This window comes from Seriola aureovittata, chromosome 14 (assembly GCF_021018895.1).
Source record: "Seriola aureovittata isolate HTS-2021-v1 ecotype China chromosome 14, ASM2101889v1, whole genome shotgun sequence".
Lineage (NCBI taxonomy): Eukaryota > Metazoa > Chordata > Actinopteri > Carangiformes > Carangidae > Seriola > Seriola aureovittata.
Window position 1 is genome coordinate 14,806,483 of NC_079377.1, and position 18,643 is coordinate 14,825,125.

General features: G+C 41.9%; 1 protein-coding gene across 3 annotated transcripts in view; it reads right to left on the reverse strand.

Moving 5' to 3' along the window:
• The window catches only part of lrmda (leucine rich melanocyte differentiation associated), a 197,901-nt gene that overhangs the window by 20,346 nt on the left and 158,912 nt on the right, over positions 1-18,643 (reverse strand). For all 3 annotated transcript variants that reach the window (XM_056395972.1, XM_056395971.1, XM_056395973.1), the window contains one exon: positions 4,655-4,739. In XM_056395972.1, coding sequence (XP_056251947.1) covers positions 4,655-4,739 — 85 coding nt within the window. The remainder of the gene's footprint in view (positions 1-4,654; positions 4,740-18,643) is intronic.

Below are 18,643 nucleotides of genomic sequence, written 5' to 3' on the forward strand. Positions count from 1 at the left end.
CAAACTGGCAAACACTGCAAAGAAATAAAACCTTCATGCGGTGACAAGTGCTTGGGAAACATTTTTATGAACTCAGCACCCGGGAAGAAAGCCATGTCTTTACTTTGTCAATTCACCTCATAGAGTTTGGTGCTGAGACTCACTCAACACAAGCTCATGGCATATAGCTGGCAGGGAGATCTGTATATATCATTCTCTGTGACAATATTTCATCATCTGTCATTTCTCGATGTTGAACGCACGCATTGTCTATAGTTTATTATAAAGTTTACAGAAAGCAGCTCTGCAAAGGGTACTCTGGACGAGGAGGAGGAAAAGCTTACACTCTGCTCTTTCCATATGCCTCATTTTAGTTGTGTGGGAGCCAGCGCAAGTCTTTGTGTTTAAGAGTGATGTTTATCAGGGGACAGATCCTGCTGGTATAATCATTACGAGGCTGAGTGAAATGTCTTGCAGAGCACGTACATGTGTCTGATGGGAAACGTCAAAGGTGCTCTGTCTTTTCTCACCAAGCTCCAGAGAGGACATTTCCATGCTCATGGAACATGCCAAGGCAGTCCAAAGCAGAATGGGAAGATTATCAGCAGAAAGATGAGAGTTTTCATTCTAACTACAGAGTGACATCAAACAGAACTGAGGTATCACTCAAGATAAGCACGGAAAACAACTCGGGAGCAAAGAAACAGATGTCTGAGGTAATGTAGCAATTAATTTACCAAAAAAAAAAAAAAAATAACCAAACCAATAGCACATGTATTTACTTAAAATAACAGGACTTCATGAAAAAGTATTCATATTCAGAACAGCATCTGAACCATGCGATTATAAATAATATAATCAGCTCTGGTTATTACACAAGCAACAATAAACAGACATTGGGGAACTGTATATCTGTTTTGACGCATTAACATTTTTAAAGCCGTCAAACTCACTTTTAGTTTTACTAAGTACGTTGCGCAAAGAACATTAAGTCATCAGTCAAACCAACAACCTTTCCCTTCATAATGACAACAGCTAAGTTTCAACACTCGCAGTTTAGTCATCCATTAGTCATGTATCCCATCCAGATGTCTGGTGGAGGGGAGGAGGGGAGGAGGAGATAGCAGCAGGTGTAGATCTCTCTGAGCCCAGCTGAGCTCTAAAAGGCAGTGCTTAGCACCCACAGCTCCGTCATCTGGCCTCTCCCCTGTCTCCACCAGCCTCTCGACAGCCCATTCCTCATCATTTACCCCTTTTTGGCAAAGCCCAGAGCCCTTCTAATGGGCCGCTCTGAATGCTTCCAGATGTTTGTTTATTTGTTGTGCAGCAACTGTAAAACAGTTTACTCTTAGTTTGGATCTGTTCCCGTTGCTCCATTTTTTTTTTTTGGTGTATGGGGGGAGGCTGAGGCAGCTAGGGGGAATGTAGCAGGAGTTGCAGTGCAGATCACCCCGACATGTAATGAAAGCGAACCGCCAAACAAATGTGAGGCGCCCCATGGGTGTCGTCAGGAAGGAGGTTGTTTTTTTTGGGGTTTTTTTCTTTTTTGCTTTGAAGGCTGCTTTACTCCTGGGATTTTAATAACAGTTGTGCACCATTTAAGATACATACATACAAAGTAGCTGGAAGCAGGCCCAGAACAACAACATTAAAAGGGCCCAGGGCTCATACTATAAGGCAGATTTCAGGCATTCTTCCTTGTCTGTTTACTCTGCTTGTACAAAGATATCCCTTTCATTTACTGCTGTCACTGCTGAGGGATGGCCTACTCAAATTTAATCTGATACCTGTTACTAGTGCCTGGCATATTTATTGAAATATACAGAGGAAATGAAAGGTATTTCATTAAAATCTCCTCTGTGCACATGGATATATCAATCAAGTCTGAAGCATCTTTTTTTTACATACTTCTGAACTACAGTTATAATTAGATCTATGAAATAAACTTGTGAATCTCACTTCAAAATGTGTCATCCTAAGAAAATGACAAGCTGGTAATAAATAACCCAGCACACTGTTTTGCATGCTGAAACGATAAGTCGTCATGGTAAGGAAACGCAATTTGTCATTGGCTGTGGCTTAATAGTATGATATAGGCCAGTCTTCATGAAGACACACAGTTGTTTAGGCCGGGACTCCATTTTGGACTGTTAGATTTAGACTTGAGTTGACAGTTGGACCAGCACTGAGAGTTAGAGCCAAGGTGACAGTAGTGGAGGATCCTCAGGCCCCTCTGCCAGACTATATACTCCACTCCACTCTGCGTCACGCCTTCACCAAGACACACTGGAGCCCCCAATATCCTCCTTCACTTTGTCTTTGTCTAGCTCGCTCTTATTTTAAGTCTCATTTTCTTTCCCTGTTTAACGCTGGTCTTCTTATTCCTCTCTCCTTTATCTTCCCCTCTGGTTCCGTCTATCAATTTGTTGTCAGATCTGGTCTATGGAATCTTGATTTAAATTTCTTTTCCACAACAGCACATCTTTCAACGCTCCTCCCTCCTCTCCCTCCTGCTCTTGTTTTGCTCTGTCTCCTCCAGGTTGACTCCTCCACCAACCAAGACAGAAGCTTATCCTGGAGTTCTGTCCTTGGTTTCCACCCTTCTCTCCCTGGGCAGTGACCTGCCAGTGCTGCCCTCCTATGGGAGCTCCTAGCTGCTGTAATTACCTCTGGCACCCAGGCTCTGGGGCTTCCACGCAGGTGACATGTTGGAGAGGGTGGGTGCAGAGGGCTGAAAGGAGGAAAGGGAGGTTCTTTCTGTACAGCCGACAGGGCTTTGTCAGAACTGGTGCTGATCTGCCTGCTACTGCAGGAGTCAGGATAAAACTATACAGCCTCCCATTTTCCCCCATTAAAATAAGGCCACTTCATTAACCCTTAAAACAACTATTGTCTCTATCACATACTCTATAGTGCGTACTTAGAAACACTTTAGCTGCTTACCAAGGATGTAACAATTCATTATGGTCAGATTCTATATAATGTGAAAAAAGAAGTACTGCAGAAATAAGCAGTTGACAAAAGCCGACTATATAGTATCATCAAGGGACTTCACTTTTACGGCAGATGTTGAACAAAGCGTGTTATGAATTGTTTAAATTTATGATGTGTATAGAATCGAGTGTGTTGCATTGAACTACACAAAATCATGCACCATATTGTTTCACCTCTATTGTTTATATCCCGAATTTAACACAGTAAACACTCAATTGTTTGGAATTACTGTCGGAAACATTTTGTTTGTTGTCGCACTGCTTTTCCACAGCTTTGTTCTCTGTGAATGAGGAGTTACTGTGACCGTCTCCCACACATAAAGAAAACTCAAGTATGTTTAAGAAGTGTAAATAAAAGAAAAAAAAAAAAACAAAGAGCGAGGGTGGGGGATGGAGGCAGGGACATGAAGAGGAGGTGAAGGGCGAAGATGAGGGCTGTGTTATCTAAGACTGCAGTGCTGCTTCATAAAAATAACAAATGGAGACTGTCACTGCTGCTCAGATCTTAGAGGGAGGGGAAGATATTTCATGTGTCAGATCCCCTCACCTTTAAATGGACTGTTCTTAGCCAGGTCCGATTTTGACAAAGCATGGGGCTCTTTCTGTCCTCACATCCGGTGAGAGCTGCCACCGTCCAGGCTTTCGTGACATAGATATGTCCTTGCCGCCATAAATGGAGGTCTGTGGGCCGGGCGGGGGGTATGGGGTCGTCTACACTACTGTTTGTACTGTGAAAATGCTCACTGGTGATCGGTTGTACTTCCACAGTGGTGGACAACACAACCAACCCAAGTGTTTTGCATTGTGAAGACGGTGACAAATGTCTCAGGAGCTTATTTTGAAAAGCCTGACTCCAAAATAAACTCAGTCAGTCAGTCAGGCTAACTGAAGCCTGAATAGACAATAAACTGCACAATCAAGACAATAAAAAAGACAATCAAGCAATTTAAAATGGAGAAGACTCCGCTTGATAAATTTAGTTTCGTAAGACAGAATGTCAAAATACCCTCTCCTCTCAGTAATGTGTGAAATTTGATGGCCTGTTTTGTGTGTGAAATCATTTGTTAGCTTCATTTTCAATGCAATTATAATTCTTAGGATAAAATACAATAAAATGTATTTTGGTCATCCAAGGACACATGGCTTTTTACTAAAATACAAATGAGATAAGTTGCCTCCAATTAATTTAGAACATTAGATCTTTTTAATGAACGTGATAAGTTCTTTCTAAAGTGCAGTGTTTGATGTTAAGAAGCTGCTACACAATTACATCAACTGACGACACTGGGTCAATATGAGGCCTAATCAATGTTTCGTATCAACAGATCAAGGGGGCTTCATCTTGTATATGTTCTGCGTGCTCCCACGCATACATTCAGAACAGAGTTAACCTAGATTACTCAGATTTATTCCCACTATCAACATTTCACACAGATGAGATGAGATCAGTAAGAATAGATAGCATACTGTAACTTCAGCTTGGTCTCAAGTTCAATAGATTCCCACTCTCTGCAGACGTTAGGGTTATGACTTGTATTTACATAATCCATGGGCCTAGGTTTCGATTGAATCCATGGTAATATATTGTGCTGTTTATTTTTGAAGAATATCTGTACAGATGTATACACAAACCTCCTGAGTGAAAAGGTTATGAAGTCCAAAGGCCTTTCTATTTTCCTTACCTTTGTGGTTCCTGGCGTCTCTGGACCCTCGGGGTAGAGGAGTGTAGGGCAGTGGGTGACTCTCAGATCCAGCCTCATTACGTGGCTAGGAGAAAGGAGACACACAACTACGATGAATGTTTAGAGGAAAAAAACAGTTTGACGAGTTGACTGTGAGTGTCATAAATCCTTTGGGATTGGTACAGGAAATGTTGGAAATCCTGCTTCTGTTTTAACACATAATGTGGCAAGTCATGTTTTATTACTTCTCACGTGTCAGTCCTGGCTTGGATGATTTGATCTACTACCTGGTTAGGGAGGAGAGGTCTTAACCTTCACTCAGCCATGACCTCCCGCAGTGGTCATCTAAAGGGTAGACGTCACTCACTCTTAACAACCAAACATAGCACGGCTATGTGAGGGTACTCTGACAAATGGCATGAAATGACCTCTCTACACTGGCGCTAACAGAGGAAATACAATTTGCATTTTAAATACTTATCTCTGTTTAACTGGCTACCTTATTTAATGTCATAAAATTGACATGTGCAGATATTCCTGGCTGTGCAACTATTATGACCTGCTGATTGTAGAGGTTCATATTAAACGAGTGTGACAAATACTGCTTTGAGAGAAAGAGAAAACAGAGGCCCGAATCTCTGAGCATGTTCCCAAACAGGTCAAGAGTTTCTTGCATTGTTGTTCTTTCATGCACTTTCAAGGTCCAAAACATCCTCTTCCTTCCCTTAGCCTTTCAGCTAGCAGAGCAGGCACTTTATCATGACACAGCGATATCTGATGCCTTTGCAGAAATACTTTCCTTTCCTGCAGGAAGGAATTCACTGGGCCTTTAATCATAGCAAGAGACTCAACTGACAAATACATATTAGGGATGGTTTGGAGCTGCATTTTTCCCACTTTTATTGTTGTTCCTCTACATGCCCATGCATAACATTGAGAAATGGAATGGTCTGTGCTGTTAAATGGAACCATATTCTTCATGGGCAAAGAGAGCACAGTGAATTGAAAACGATCACATAATATGCTTTCAGATAGAATCTCTGAAAGGCATTAAGGTCTGCCCAGCATGTGTCTCATATTACACCAAAGAGGAAAAATGGCAAAATAAGCCTATTTTGAGACCTTACTACATATATGCTGGAGGACCATGCTTTTAAAAGAAAGAGCTTGGAATAGAAGTATTATTTTGACAGCAGATCTGCTGCTCTCAGCCTCTGGACTGGCTGAAACCTGTTAAAAATATCACAGATCCCTCCTTGATTGTAAGCTGTACTTGTATGGAATATGTAATACACGAAGTAAAACAACCTAAAACAAGAACATACTGTACTCAGGAAAAACTGACACCTCCTATTTGAGGAAAAACAATCAGGTACTGCCAAAATGGATGCTGCAATGGGCCAATGAGAGATCCTGAACCAAAATTATCCCCACTCATCCTATCTACAAATACCTTCCACTGATTTGCATTTTGCCATTTGCTTTTGAGGATAAAATTTATAATGGCTGTTAGAATGAACACACAAAGACAATTGTTATGAGCTGACAGAGCAACTCAGGCATTAAGAAAAGTATTGTGAACCCTCTCTATTTGATCTACCTCCATGCTCTTCTGAGCCTCCGTGGAGTTGCGCTCCTGCTTGCCTCATTTCCTGGCCTGCTTGAAAGATCACAAGCCTGGGCCTCTTCAGGCCTGCTTGGCCCCCAAAAGCCCCTTCTAATCCTGCTGCTTGCCCACAATTAATCTTCCTAGTTGCCACATTATTAACAGCACCACCCACAGACCATGTTAGGAGGGTGTTGGAGGAGTGGGAGGAGTGGGAGGAGTGCTGGGGTTAGCTTGATACAGGATAGAGTCTTGCACTGCCTTACACCCTGGTTTTGGTCCTATGGGACATCATTCACCTTGCTTTCAGTACAACCACCCACCCAGTCCTCATGCAATGTGTGATACCACTGGTTCACCTCCTCAGCATCATGCCTGCTCATCAAACACCCAAGCCGTTTGCCATCTGTGGTTGTCACTTTGTGTTCTACCCAGCATAACCATTTTACCCCACCCACAGAACATCAATCAGCTGGCTTCCCCATGTAGTGATCCTCCCTTTTTTTCAGACCTTTCTCCTTACCCCTCCACATGTGTACTCTTTCACTTTAGTCAATGACCCGTCCAGAGGAAGAGAAAGCAGCAAATGCTTATGATGAGAAAACATGTGGAACAAATGATGGGGAACATCAGGATTATCTTTTTTTTTTTTACACTTGCTTTCGGAGAACTAATGGAATGACGACTTTTTATCATTTTAATGCTTCATAGAAACAATCAAAATGCAAAGGAGAGCAGCAAGACTGTTGGTGCTTACAGAATGGCTATAACACCTCGCCTCACTAATACATGCATGACAGACCTACAGTATGTGATATTGTTAACATTTATGTTGTAAGAATAGCAGTTTAACTACTAGATAATAAATTGTTGGGGCTGTAGTGAAACTATTTCCTCCTGTTCTGGATTTATTGCAGAATCGAGAAGCTTTACATGTGCACAGCGCACAGTGCTTGATCATACAAATTTCAACTTCTAACAGTCTAGAACAACAAAAAACATAACTAGTGATTGTCTCACGATGTCCTCACACATCATATCCCTTTCATGTTTTCAAAACAAGCACTCCTTCTATGCTCCTACTCTCTTTATCCCCCATTTTTCTGTATCTTTTTCTGTGTCCCTCTTGTTTTCTCTAGTTGTACCTACACTGAACAGAGGGAGGTGCTGCTGTGTCGTCTATTTAAGATGCTCCTGGACCCCCTGTTTCCTCTCTCCCCCTCTCTCTCGGTCTCTCTGCTGTCCAGATTAGTCTGCTCATCAAGCTGAGCATTGTTTTAATTTGCTGGGCCTGGGGCATATGCTGAGTGTTCACATCATTATTGTCTCTGTGCAATGTGAGTTATCACCACAGCTTATGATAATGCGGCACAAATTTACAGGCTGGGGAGCACCGTGGATTCTGTGATAATACATGGTGGACAGAGGAGAGTGGAAAGAGGTAGAGAGAGAAATGAAGAGTGTGTGTGACTGTGTGAGAGAGAGAGAGAGAGAGAGAGAGAGAGACAGAAAAATGGGTGGTGGCAGAGAGAGGAAGCTCTGTTGGATGTCATTATGAAAGATGATTCCCGTACAGGATAATACATCCAGCAGTGCTGTCTGTCTTCTCCTTTTCTGTGTTGTTATGCGAATAAATGCTGATAAACCCAGAGGCAATAGTGATTATTACTTCCAACATATCACCATGAGAGTGGGGAGCGGGAGGAGAGGGACAGGGGAGGGATGGAAAGACGGGAAAAGCAAAACACATGGAGCACATAACCACCTCCACAGTGAGGTTCCTGAAAACGTGAGACACCAGAAAGTGAGTCAGGGAAGGTTGACACATATCTAGGTGTTTTTCAGATGCAACTGCAACAAAGTTTACAAAGTTTTGCAAGTTTGGCTTGTGGCTTGATGGGTGTTATATTACAGTATATTACGGTGACTGATCTAGAAAGATTTCACTAGAATGTGATTATGATGTGTGGTGCCAAAGTATATAAACTATTTTGGACAATGTTACACTGCAGCCCGGCTCTGAGGTCTCACCCTTACCAGCTCATCCTGACACAGCTGGTTCCTGCCTCGCCTCACCTCACCTCCCTCCTTAAGACTGACCAGCAATACAATCTAATTACAGCCGCGCTACAGAGGGAGACCAGTGTAAACACCAGCCCTTTTTATCTCCTTATACATCTGGACAAGTAGACAAAGTGCTAAAAGGAAATAAATGTGGCCTGACAGCCACATCAAAGAGTTCAGCCAGAGGCTTACTGCTACTTAGGGCACAGGAATGTTGTTGCTAAGCATCAGCCCGCAACCTATCAGGGTGCAAAGAGGGTCCTGTCCTGCCTTAGAGAGGGAAAAGGGGAAAAGAGAGAACCGAAGAGGAGAGAGAGGGAGGAAGGGCGAGTGGGGGGGTGGGCTGACATTGAGGGGAAGCTAGGGACTCAAGGAGATTTTTGTAGCTTAAAGCAATTGTTGGAAGAAACAAGCCTTCTGTTTTGTTTTCTCTTGACACCATTTCTGCTTTTTGTGCTTGCAAAAGACATGTATAAAAATGTCTTTTGATATGTTTTCTCTTTGGGTCTATATCAAAATATTTCTTTTGTGTCTGTGCATGGAACTTTTTTCACGTCTTGTCTCTGTAAACTGGTGCTGCTTTCTGATCATGTTAGAGATCAGAGGAGACACAACTTGTGAACTTATTTGAGTCAACATTTAATGCTGGCATGACACGTTTATCTCTTCACTAGATAGAATTTTTTATGATTCATGTCTCGTACTTCTGAAGTTAGGGGTTACGAACAATACAACACTTTCAGAAATAAACAATGAAAAACAAATAAGCAGTACCAGCTTGCAGCGTCTTACAGCATGTAATGGCAATGATGAAATAAGAAACGCTCTAATTCATTACCAGAGATTGAATCCAGCCCTGATTTTTATTCATACTACTTTTGTGCATAATTCAGAGTGTTTTCAAACAGAATCCTATATTTTGTGTATTAATACATAAAATATCATATTTGTATATTATTATATAGCCATAAAAGGTTAGGATGGTTGAGGTAAAATGCATATTTTTCCAGCAACAAGCACAAGTGGCACAGTATAAAGGTACAGCAGTGGTATATTAATTCAGATCTTTTCTGTCTTTGTGTCGGACCTTAATGATTGTGGCTTAGGGAACAGGGAAAAGATTATAATGTGTTTTAAATTGCGGTTGTGTGCGTGAAACTTATTAATTCTGTTTTTCTTAGGTAATGGCAAAGGGAAGAGCGTTTGATGTAATGGTGCCTATACTTGTGGGTAGTGCGGCAGTCTTTTGCTCAGCAGGAAGACTGCTGAGCGTGTGTTTAATGATTTACCAGTTCTACTCCAATGAACTTGCTCTGAGTAAATGTATCATATGATCACTGATCACAAGAGCAACCGTTGTGAGGTTTCGCTCGGGGCACGAGGCACACGGAGCGAACCAGCAACAGTGAACACCGCCGTTTTGTGTACAGCTAAGCGTCAGACAGGCAAAGGTTGAGTGCTTGCTGGACGTTAATCATCCATAGCGATGACTCATAGATGGTAATAAGGCTGTGTTTGTTTTTAGGTTGGAATTTAAAAAAGCCACTCGACCTTTTGTTTGAGTGTCTTGCAGAATAAGTGTAGGTGATTTAAAGCTGAATTGTAAGCCTACATTACAGGTATGCAGTACAATTAGCTTGAGGCTATTTCTTATTTTGGTCTAGTATGACCTTTCCGTGGGTACTCCTTCTAAAGCTACAAAGTTACAAAGACAAAAAAAGAGAAAAAAAAACTGAATGTTGTATATCTTAGTTAAAACAATGATTAAATGTCTTATTTAAACTTTTACACAGAGCATAACTGATTGTTTTATATATTTTCAGAAGGGCACAAATTCTTTTATCTCTAAAACAGGAGAAAAAAAGAAATATGTGAATGTTCTGATATACCTGTGACAAAAATAATTTTTTGTGTTTTGCCTTATTTAACTGGTGTGAAATTAAATATTTTCATCTTTCCTTGTTTAAGCCAAGCTACACAAACACACACGCATACACAAAACCACAGCAACTCAGGAGTGTGACATATCATGAGGTTTTCTGTTCCGATTAAGGGCTGTAGCTAACGTCAGGGCTGTTTTCTAGAGTGTAGGATGTTTAATAATTGAAGACTCTGGGAGCGGGCCTGTCACACCGGCTTGTCTAGAATGTTTCCTATGCAATTAGACGCTGAGAGACATTTGAAGAGGACCCACAAAAAGAGCCACAAAAAGTGACATGTGAACTTAAAGGAAATTAGCTCTTCACACGAGTGAAATGTGAAGGTTACTTAGCAATGCTTAACTCAGACTGCGGCTGTGTGAAGTGTGTGTTTGACTCAGCCTCGCTATGAAGACTGCGATTTTCTTTACTTTGAGCCAGCTTCAGTCAGTAAGATCACAGAGGGAATGAAAACTAATTTTGACTCAAGGCATACGGGAAGAAAAAAAAAAGGAAAAAAAAAAAAAAAACCTGAGATGTGTCGAAATAATGAGATCTCTTGATGTTTTCTGGGAAGATATGGGATGATGCAGACAGATGCACAACTCACATCTTCACCCAAGGACACAGACGCACACACACACACACACACACACACACACACACACACACACACACACACACACACACACACACACACACACAGAACATTTAACCACAACTTCAAAACACACAAATTTGCATGTGTGCATGTACTCACATTAGAAAGTGCACACATATCCCCTCATATTATTTGAATGCATGAAAAACTAATGCACATGTACTTACATGCTCACTTACATCCACACACAAACATAAACTGATTAGTTGATTAGTACGGATGCAGACTTGTATGATGTAAATACAGCATAACCTTAGTGATTTCAATTTAACTCTGACCTTAACTCAATGCAAAATAATCAGAGGAATGAGATTAAAAAAATAATTGTGGCCATAATGTGCATATCCATATTAATTTAAATTTGGAACTAGTATTTAAGCTTATTTCAAGACAAATAAACATAAATAAAAACAAACATAATCATGATAATTAGGCTGCTGAAAATTAAATTCCTCTTTACTTATCCATCTGAATATATTACATGACAACCGGTGAACACAGATGATTAATATGCTCCCTATCCATCGCTGCTCGCCTCCAATCCCTGACAGCCTTTCGCAAGAAATTCTCTCCCATTCACATCTCTGAGTTCCACGTCGCAATGATAACACTGTCATCTTCCACACCTATCATAAGTCACAGGCAAATGACCTAGATCCTCCGTCGCGAGACAGAACCCTCTGCGGGCCTGTAAGCTGTATCATTACACCATGTCATCTTTATGGCACGGAGCAAAGCCCGGCTCTCTAATTACACTCTGCCTACTTCATTTACCCAGACAGGGACAGAGCAGCAGGCAAACAATGCATTAAAAATGAAGTGCTCTCCCCTGCTCTATGGATGCCCGTGTTGTTCTGCTGGTGGCCGTCGTTGTCTCCTGGTTGTTGCTGTTGTTGTTGTTGTTGTTGCTCTAAAAGCTGTGGGGGAAAGATAGCAGAGGGCCCACGCCGTGCCGTGCCTTTCTCTCCTCCCCATCCTTGACTTCCCCACCTCCTCTCTTCTTCAACCCTTCCTGCAGAAGGACTTATGAAGGTGAACGGCTGTGTGACAGGCCAGGAATAAAAAAGACAAACCAGGGATAAAAATTAAATAAAAAGTAGCTGTCTTAAACAGTAATTGCACTTCTTTGCTGAGCATGCTTTCAGATATATAAACCTGATTTACTGTCGGCGTTGCTGCCACAAATCAGAGGGCCCTCTGAGAAACACTCGTGCTATGAAATTGTTTAATCTCATCAAGTTCTGCTTTCACAGCAGGCCATAAATCACATGGTCTTTGTTATCATAGACCTCCATGAGCGCCTCTGAGGCAGGCAATGGATCGTGGGTATATATAATCTTGACTGCGCAAACAGCAGGGTCTGAGCAGCCCAAAATACTTTCATATTAGCCGCGGTGCAGCTGGCGGAACACAAGCGCCCTGATGGATATCTCATTTCCTGCGCTCTGCATCTATTTCGAGCAAATTATTACTGCATAAATTTCTTGTCAACAGAAACGGCCAATTAATTAAGTTAAAAATGCTCTCGTGATCACATTTACACACCAAACAGGAGAGCCGGGGCAATTTTCCACTAAGTGAATTTACCGCAGGGGTCACTGTAATGAATGATTTTAAACTTTGTCATAAAGTCGCAGACAGGCCAATATCTACACAGGAGCTGTGTATTTGCATAAAGTATATTTATGTGAAAATGCTGGAGGACGACAGCCGGGGCGAGGAAATAAAGTTTACAACTACAAAACAAAATGTCCGCCAACCTCTGCCTCTCTAGTATTTCATCAAAGATGTGCGCAAAGGATTGGATGGAGATCATAGAAGCACCTTTGCCATTTAAGATACAAAATATACACATTTAAGTGAGCTCACAATCTGAATGAATTATTCATAATGTATGAGTCTGGGTGTTTGTGGGGGTAGGGGGCTGGCGGTTGTTTATTCAGCTTGGGCCGTTTATCAGACGGTGAGGATCCCACGGCTGGGATGAGCTCGGAGATTTATCTGTGTTTGGGCTCCACAGCAGATAAATCAAGGGGTGTAATCATGCTCTGAGTGGCCCAGCTATGACCCCGCAGTGAACTAATGACACAGGGATATCTAAGCTCCTTTTCCTGTTCCTGGGTTAGGCCCTTAGGTTAGTCTCCTGTCAGACAAGAAGCTAAAGAAAGACACGGCTGCACAGAGAAACCAGGAGGAAACTTCAGGCCTTTCATGTCCCTTTGTCCTGTTTACACAACACCACCGAGCAGGACTGTTCACGCACTACTAAAAATAACAGTGTTGAAACAAAGCTAACAGCAGAAGGCTACTGTATAACAATGTTTGCTCAAACAATAGCAATGAGTATCGATTGCAAGTATACACATAGCAAGTTCACAAGCTGCTATTCACAACAGTCCGTGTAAAAGATACTGCTGTTTGGCCGAGGACATCTCCCGTTCCCTCCCAGAGCAAAGGCTTTCTCCTGGACTGAGCCTGCTCTGATTTATCATGTCTTCTGCTAGCAGGCTGTCCGCTGATTAAGCCAGTGGAACTTTGTTTCACTCTCCTCTCTCTTTAATCTGTCTCTCAGCGAGATAAATTAGCCAGTGCCATGCCAGCTCCTTCTCTCTTTACCTCCCTCCCTCCGTCTCTTCCTCTCTCTCTCTCTGCTTTTCTCTCTGTTTATCTTTTCTGTCTGTCACACATTGAGAAGAGAGCAGACGCATCTGCTCCCTACGCTGCTGCAGGAGATAGGGCTGGGCTACATCCCTGGTCAGATTTAGCTAAGAGTGTCTGTGACTGAGAATGAGAGAATGAGTGTGTTTTTCCTCTCTCTTTCTCTCCTTGACAACATTCTGTCAAACAAGCTCTCTCTCCTTGGCTGGGCTTATGCTCTTTGTTGTTAGCTAATAAATCAGAGAGTATTTATGATCTGCAATCCCTATTCTTAGTCTTTTAATGGCGACACGTTTGTGGGTGAATTAAAGCGGGGTTTTATTCACTAGGCTGCGGGCCAGAGTGAGGCCTGGGTGCCTCTGCCTGTGAATGTTTTCCCTTCTCCACTCTTGCCCAGTGGTAAATCACACTCATTGTCAGGTAGTGCTAAGTTAGTGTGCGTCATTGGGGGGAGCAGGAAGCACTGGGCATAATTCTGTCCATCAGTTTAATTTATCGTATCTGTAGCTTTGTAATCTCCGCCCCATAAATTATAGGAGCTGACAGACAAGAATTTGGTTTTAAAGGCGGTGTTCATCAAGATTTTGGCCGGCTCTGGACCTTATTTCTCTCTCAGTTTTCTACTCTCATATCCAGCCATGAGAGAAATACTCAGTTCGGGTACTGTGTAGGAGAATGCAGACGTAATATTTTTGTCAGGCTATCATTTACATGAAAGATTATTAGGAGTGCTTTTTAGAAATATTAAAAAAAAAAAGTCAAAAAAAGAGGAAGAAAGACAGAGAGAAAAAGAGAAAGACAGAGAAGAGGGGGATCGAGGACATGACCTTGCTCAGAGGTTTTATTTCAGGTGAAATATAAGGCCAAATACAAGGGCATTGCTGCAGCATCTGCTTTGCAGATAGTGCACTTGGCTCCCCTTCAATGCCAGTGAATATAAATCAGATGAGGCATCTCAATGCTAGGCCTGACTACTAAAGGCCAACAAATCTTTAACATGAGATTAAGGCCTCAGTGGAGTCATCTATCTTTGGGTGATGGGGTAAAATATCAGAGCACTCTATGGCCAATATGGTTTCACTGAGTCAGGACTGATATGTGCTGGAAATGTAGAGAATGCCATGTGTAATGGTCTAGCAATTCATTATTCACATACACTGTGAATTACTTTCCACAGCAAGGATGACTAGATGGTTACAGACAGAAAAAGATGCCAAATTAAAAAACATTGGCTAATTCATTTTTGAAACATCACTAGAAATTTTAATACTATATATTTAATATCAAATAACAAAAAATAAATAGAAATATAATACATTTTCTTTACAAAAAAACTGAGAATAACACTCTAGGAATATAGTTACCCTCTTCTATTCCCTACAGTGAGCGAGGAAGACAAACTCATAAGACATGTGTTATGGGTATTTTCATTTAATTGTAGTAAATGTAAATGGTGTCAGCTGCTATGTGTTGACAACAAAGAATGCAGACCAAAGCAAAGCTGCCAATTACCCTATAAAACATGCATATCTTCCAAAGCATGGGTCTCCTTTGTGGGTTTAACCTACCAAAGGCGACGGGCGGTTTACAAGATGCTCGCTCAGTGGATACAATTGTGCTTAGCATAAAAGGGAACACAGACTGTGAAGACCTAACAATGAACCATATCTCCCTGTAGCCTTTTCAACGCGCTACATTTACATATCAAGCCACTAGCCCGATATGTAAACACATTCCATCAGATGCCGCCATCGCAGCCAATGAGAGCCATTTCATTGCTCCTATAGCTCACACACTGTGTAGCATTAGACAAAGGGAACGAGGCCTGAAAGAGACGTCTCATGTCATCACCCAAGAGAGATAATGGAATTGTTATACATCCTTTATCACAGACACTCTCACGGCATCTTGCTCTCTTTTTCACTCATTCTTTGTCTCAGTGCTCTTAAAGTCTCTCTATCGCTCTCCCTCGCTCACAGATTTGCGCACACACACACACACACACATACACACACAGAGAGCACACGAGTAAAAATTCCAGCACACTTCAGTGCGATAGCTCCTCTTCTCTTTCAGGGTTTCATCTCAATAGCTTTTTATCTGAGCACTTCAATTTGCAAGCCTAGCTGGAAGGCAGCTCCTCCTGATATGTTAATTGCAGGGTACTTAAGCGCTAAAAGATTAACATAAAACCCTTTGGAAACAAGCTAATAGTTTATGATAATTCGTGTATGGCCTTTGTCTGTCTATCATTACATTGCCTCTAGCGGTAATTTTATCAAGGGGCTGTAAAATATCATTTAAACAAGTTCACTTTCAGATAATTAATAGTAGAAACTGTATTATTCAATTGAGCCACACTGGCACCATTAACAATATGGCAACTAAGCTATAATTAAAGTATTTTATTTTATTAACCTATTCATAACGTTGTGCAAATGATGACACAGAGAAAGGCTTTTTTCCTCGCCGAAGCACTGTCACCAGGGCAATTACAGGGACCCAGGGTTGTCTGCTCAGTTAGCGGAGCTGATTGAAGCTTTTCAATTAGCAGGTGGGTGCATGGCTAGCATGCCTGCCACACAGAGAGTCGGCACACATGCAGGAGACTTGCACACCAGGACGAGGAATCTGCTGAGCTGACTGATCGGAATTTTGTGCCGTTTGCCAGGATCGAGAGATTTAGATTGAGACAAAGGTTTTAACCTGGATTTGAACCTGCTCAGGGTGAGATGAAAAGATTCCAAGCGAAGAGAGGGAAAAGACCCACTTGGAAACACCTAGCAGCCCGGAGTCTGGAATAATGCTGTGCTTTAGGCCTATCAGGGGTGTGTAGTCACAGTGGGTATCTTGATTAAATAATAATGCAATAAATAATAATAAAAATCTACCATCATAGTTATAATAATTTTGCCAAGCAGCCATTAGTTGAGTATTAAAAAAAGTTAAATACCAATCCACAACAGTCATCCTCCCCGACCCCACCCCTCCCCTCACAGCTCACATCCATCACCATCAGAAATTTTTAAGCATGACTCTGTAGGGTGTGTGTAACAGCTGATGTACGCATGCTTGTACAATGCACGTACACTGTACTTGTGTGTCAATGTATGTGTGTTTGATAGAGACACATTGGCCCCTTCACACACATGCATGTGTTCGAACACACTCACAAACACACACACATACCCACGTTCTCTTTCAGACACACCATCCCTCTCATGAATAATACAAAAACTCCTTTCACCAAACAGCTCAAATAGCTATTCATTCATCTGCATACCTGGAGCCTTGCAAAATGATTGGCCCGCCATTACCACTGGAAAAAAAAAAAGAGAGGGAAATGTTCCCCAAACAATTTGCTTCGAAATGAGACAGGAATGATTCTGTTCTTTTCAACGCCAGAGACAGGCCCCTGTGCATAATGATGTTAGCGTAATGGGGTGACAGATAGACTGGGAGACCATGACATTAGCATGAGAAACGCACCAGTGAGCAGCCGCTCAACTGTGGTCTCAGAGGGCCCTCAGACATACACTATGAACATCGTTTGTCTCACAGCTCTACGAGCCTGACAAATGAAGACACACCACGTTTTATGCCAAGCAATATACTATTCCACTTTAGCAAACACATGACTTAATGACAGAGGGAAACCTGTCTCTGCATTATACAAACTCTCTATCTGTTGTCTTATTAGCGAGGAATAACCTCATTTAAGGTAGGATGGAAAGCAGGGACGCAGTCTACGCCTTAAGGAGATGTGATGGAAATAACTGCAATAGAAAGATAAAGAGGTTAGCCAAATTAAATAATGAATAGCAATAACCAATTATGTATTAAGTCTTCGGACAGAGCCTTTGCAATAGGTTACATGCTGAGAGTAAACTGAAACCACAGCTTTACTCAGTAAAGATATGACCTACAGTAAAAGCTATTTCCAGGCCTAATAAACTTAAGGCAGGCGTGAAAGTAAGGTGGAGAACACCATGGCAGGACTTTATATCTTTATCAGTGTGACAAATTCACAATCTCATCTCTTTAGGAGCTAAAATTACAACCACATATTTGTTTTACTGAGTGTGAAAAGACATAGGAAGACATTAGAAGGCCAATCAGCAGTACACACTGTGAAAAAGAGACCGTGCTACTCTAAAATCTAATTTTAGAGACCAAAACATGCGAACGTTTTTATTTTCACATGGCCTTTACCAATATAGCTGTCAGAGTTTGTTAAGGCTAACATTTTTTTTTTATCAAACTGCAGAAGTATCTCAGAGCAAGGGAAAATATAATCATATGTTTATAAGAAGTGATATGCAACATATAACATGCTGTCAAAAGCAAGATGCTACAAAAATGAGCCACAGCCTAAAAATGGTTGAGCTCTGACAGCTCTGCCGTCCACAGCATGACACTGTCGAAGGGTGAATGCCTCCTGTAAACATTTATCTTCCCTGTGAGTGTGTGTCTGTGTGCTGTGCGGCCTGGCGACAGGAGCTTCTCTGAGGCTTTATCTGCGCCATGACAAGACAACCTGTAATATACGAGCATCTGGAGCTCCTCTTCAAACACAGTGTTATCTCACGCCAAACATTCCCCGAGGCCACAGCAGAGCAAGAGTGGCCCAGACCAGACCAGACAAGACCTCACACTGTCTCACCGTATCCCACCCAACACGTGAGCCGAGTGCCGGGCGCACAAGCTGGGAACAGTCCATCAAAGTGCATGTGTGTGTTTACAGGGAGCATTCTATGAGCGCAGCCTCGACAGCTGAGAACAACACTGTGACATTACAGTGACGGAAATCATCTGCTCTGAGTTTTTCTTCCGTCCTGCTAATCGGGCTAGAGGTTAATGGTGCTGCACTCAACACAAATGGACACAATCCCTCTTCATCCACTGACTTTAACATAACTGTTGAGACTAGAACTAAACACCCATCACTCATGTTGCTGTTTGGGGGAATTTATTTTACACCAATCTTAAGATAAATAGCGACGGCCATTACAGATCTTTCAGAGGGCAACTTGAATGCTATCACTTTCAAAGTGACTGATAGCACTGTTCATAGGGTGCTA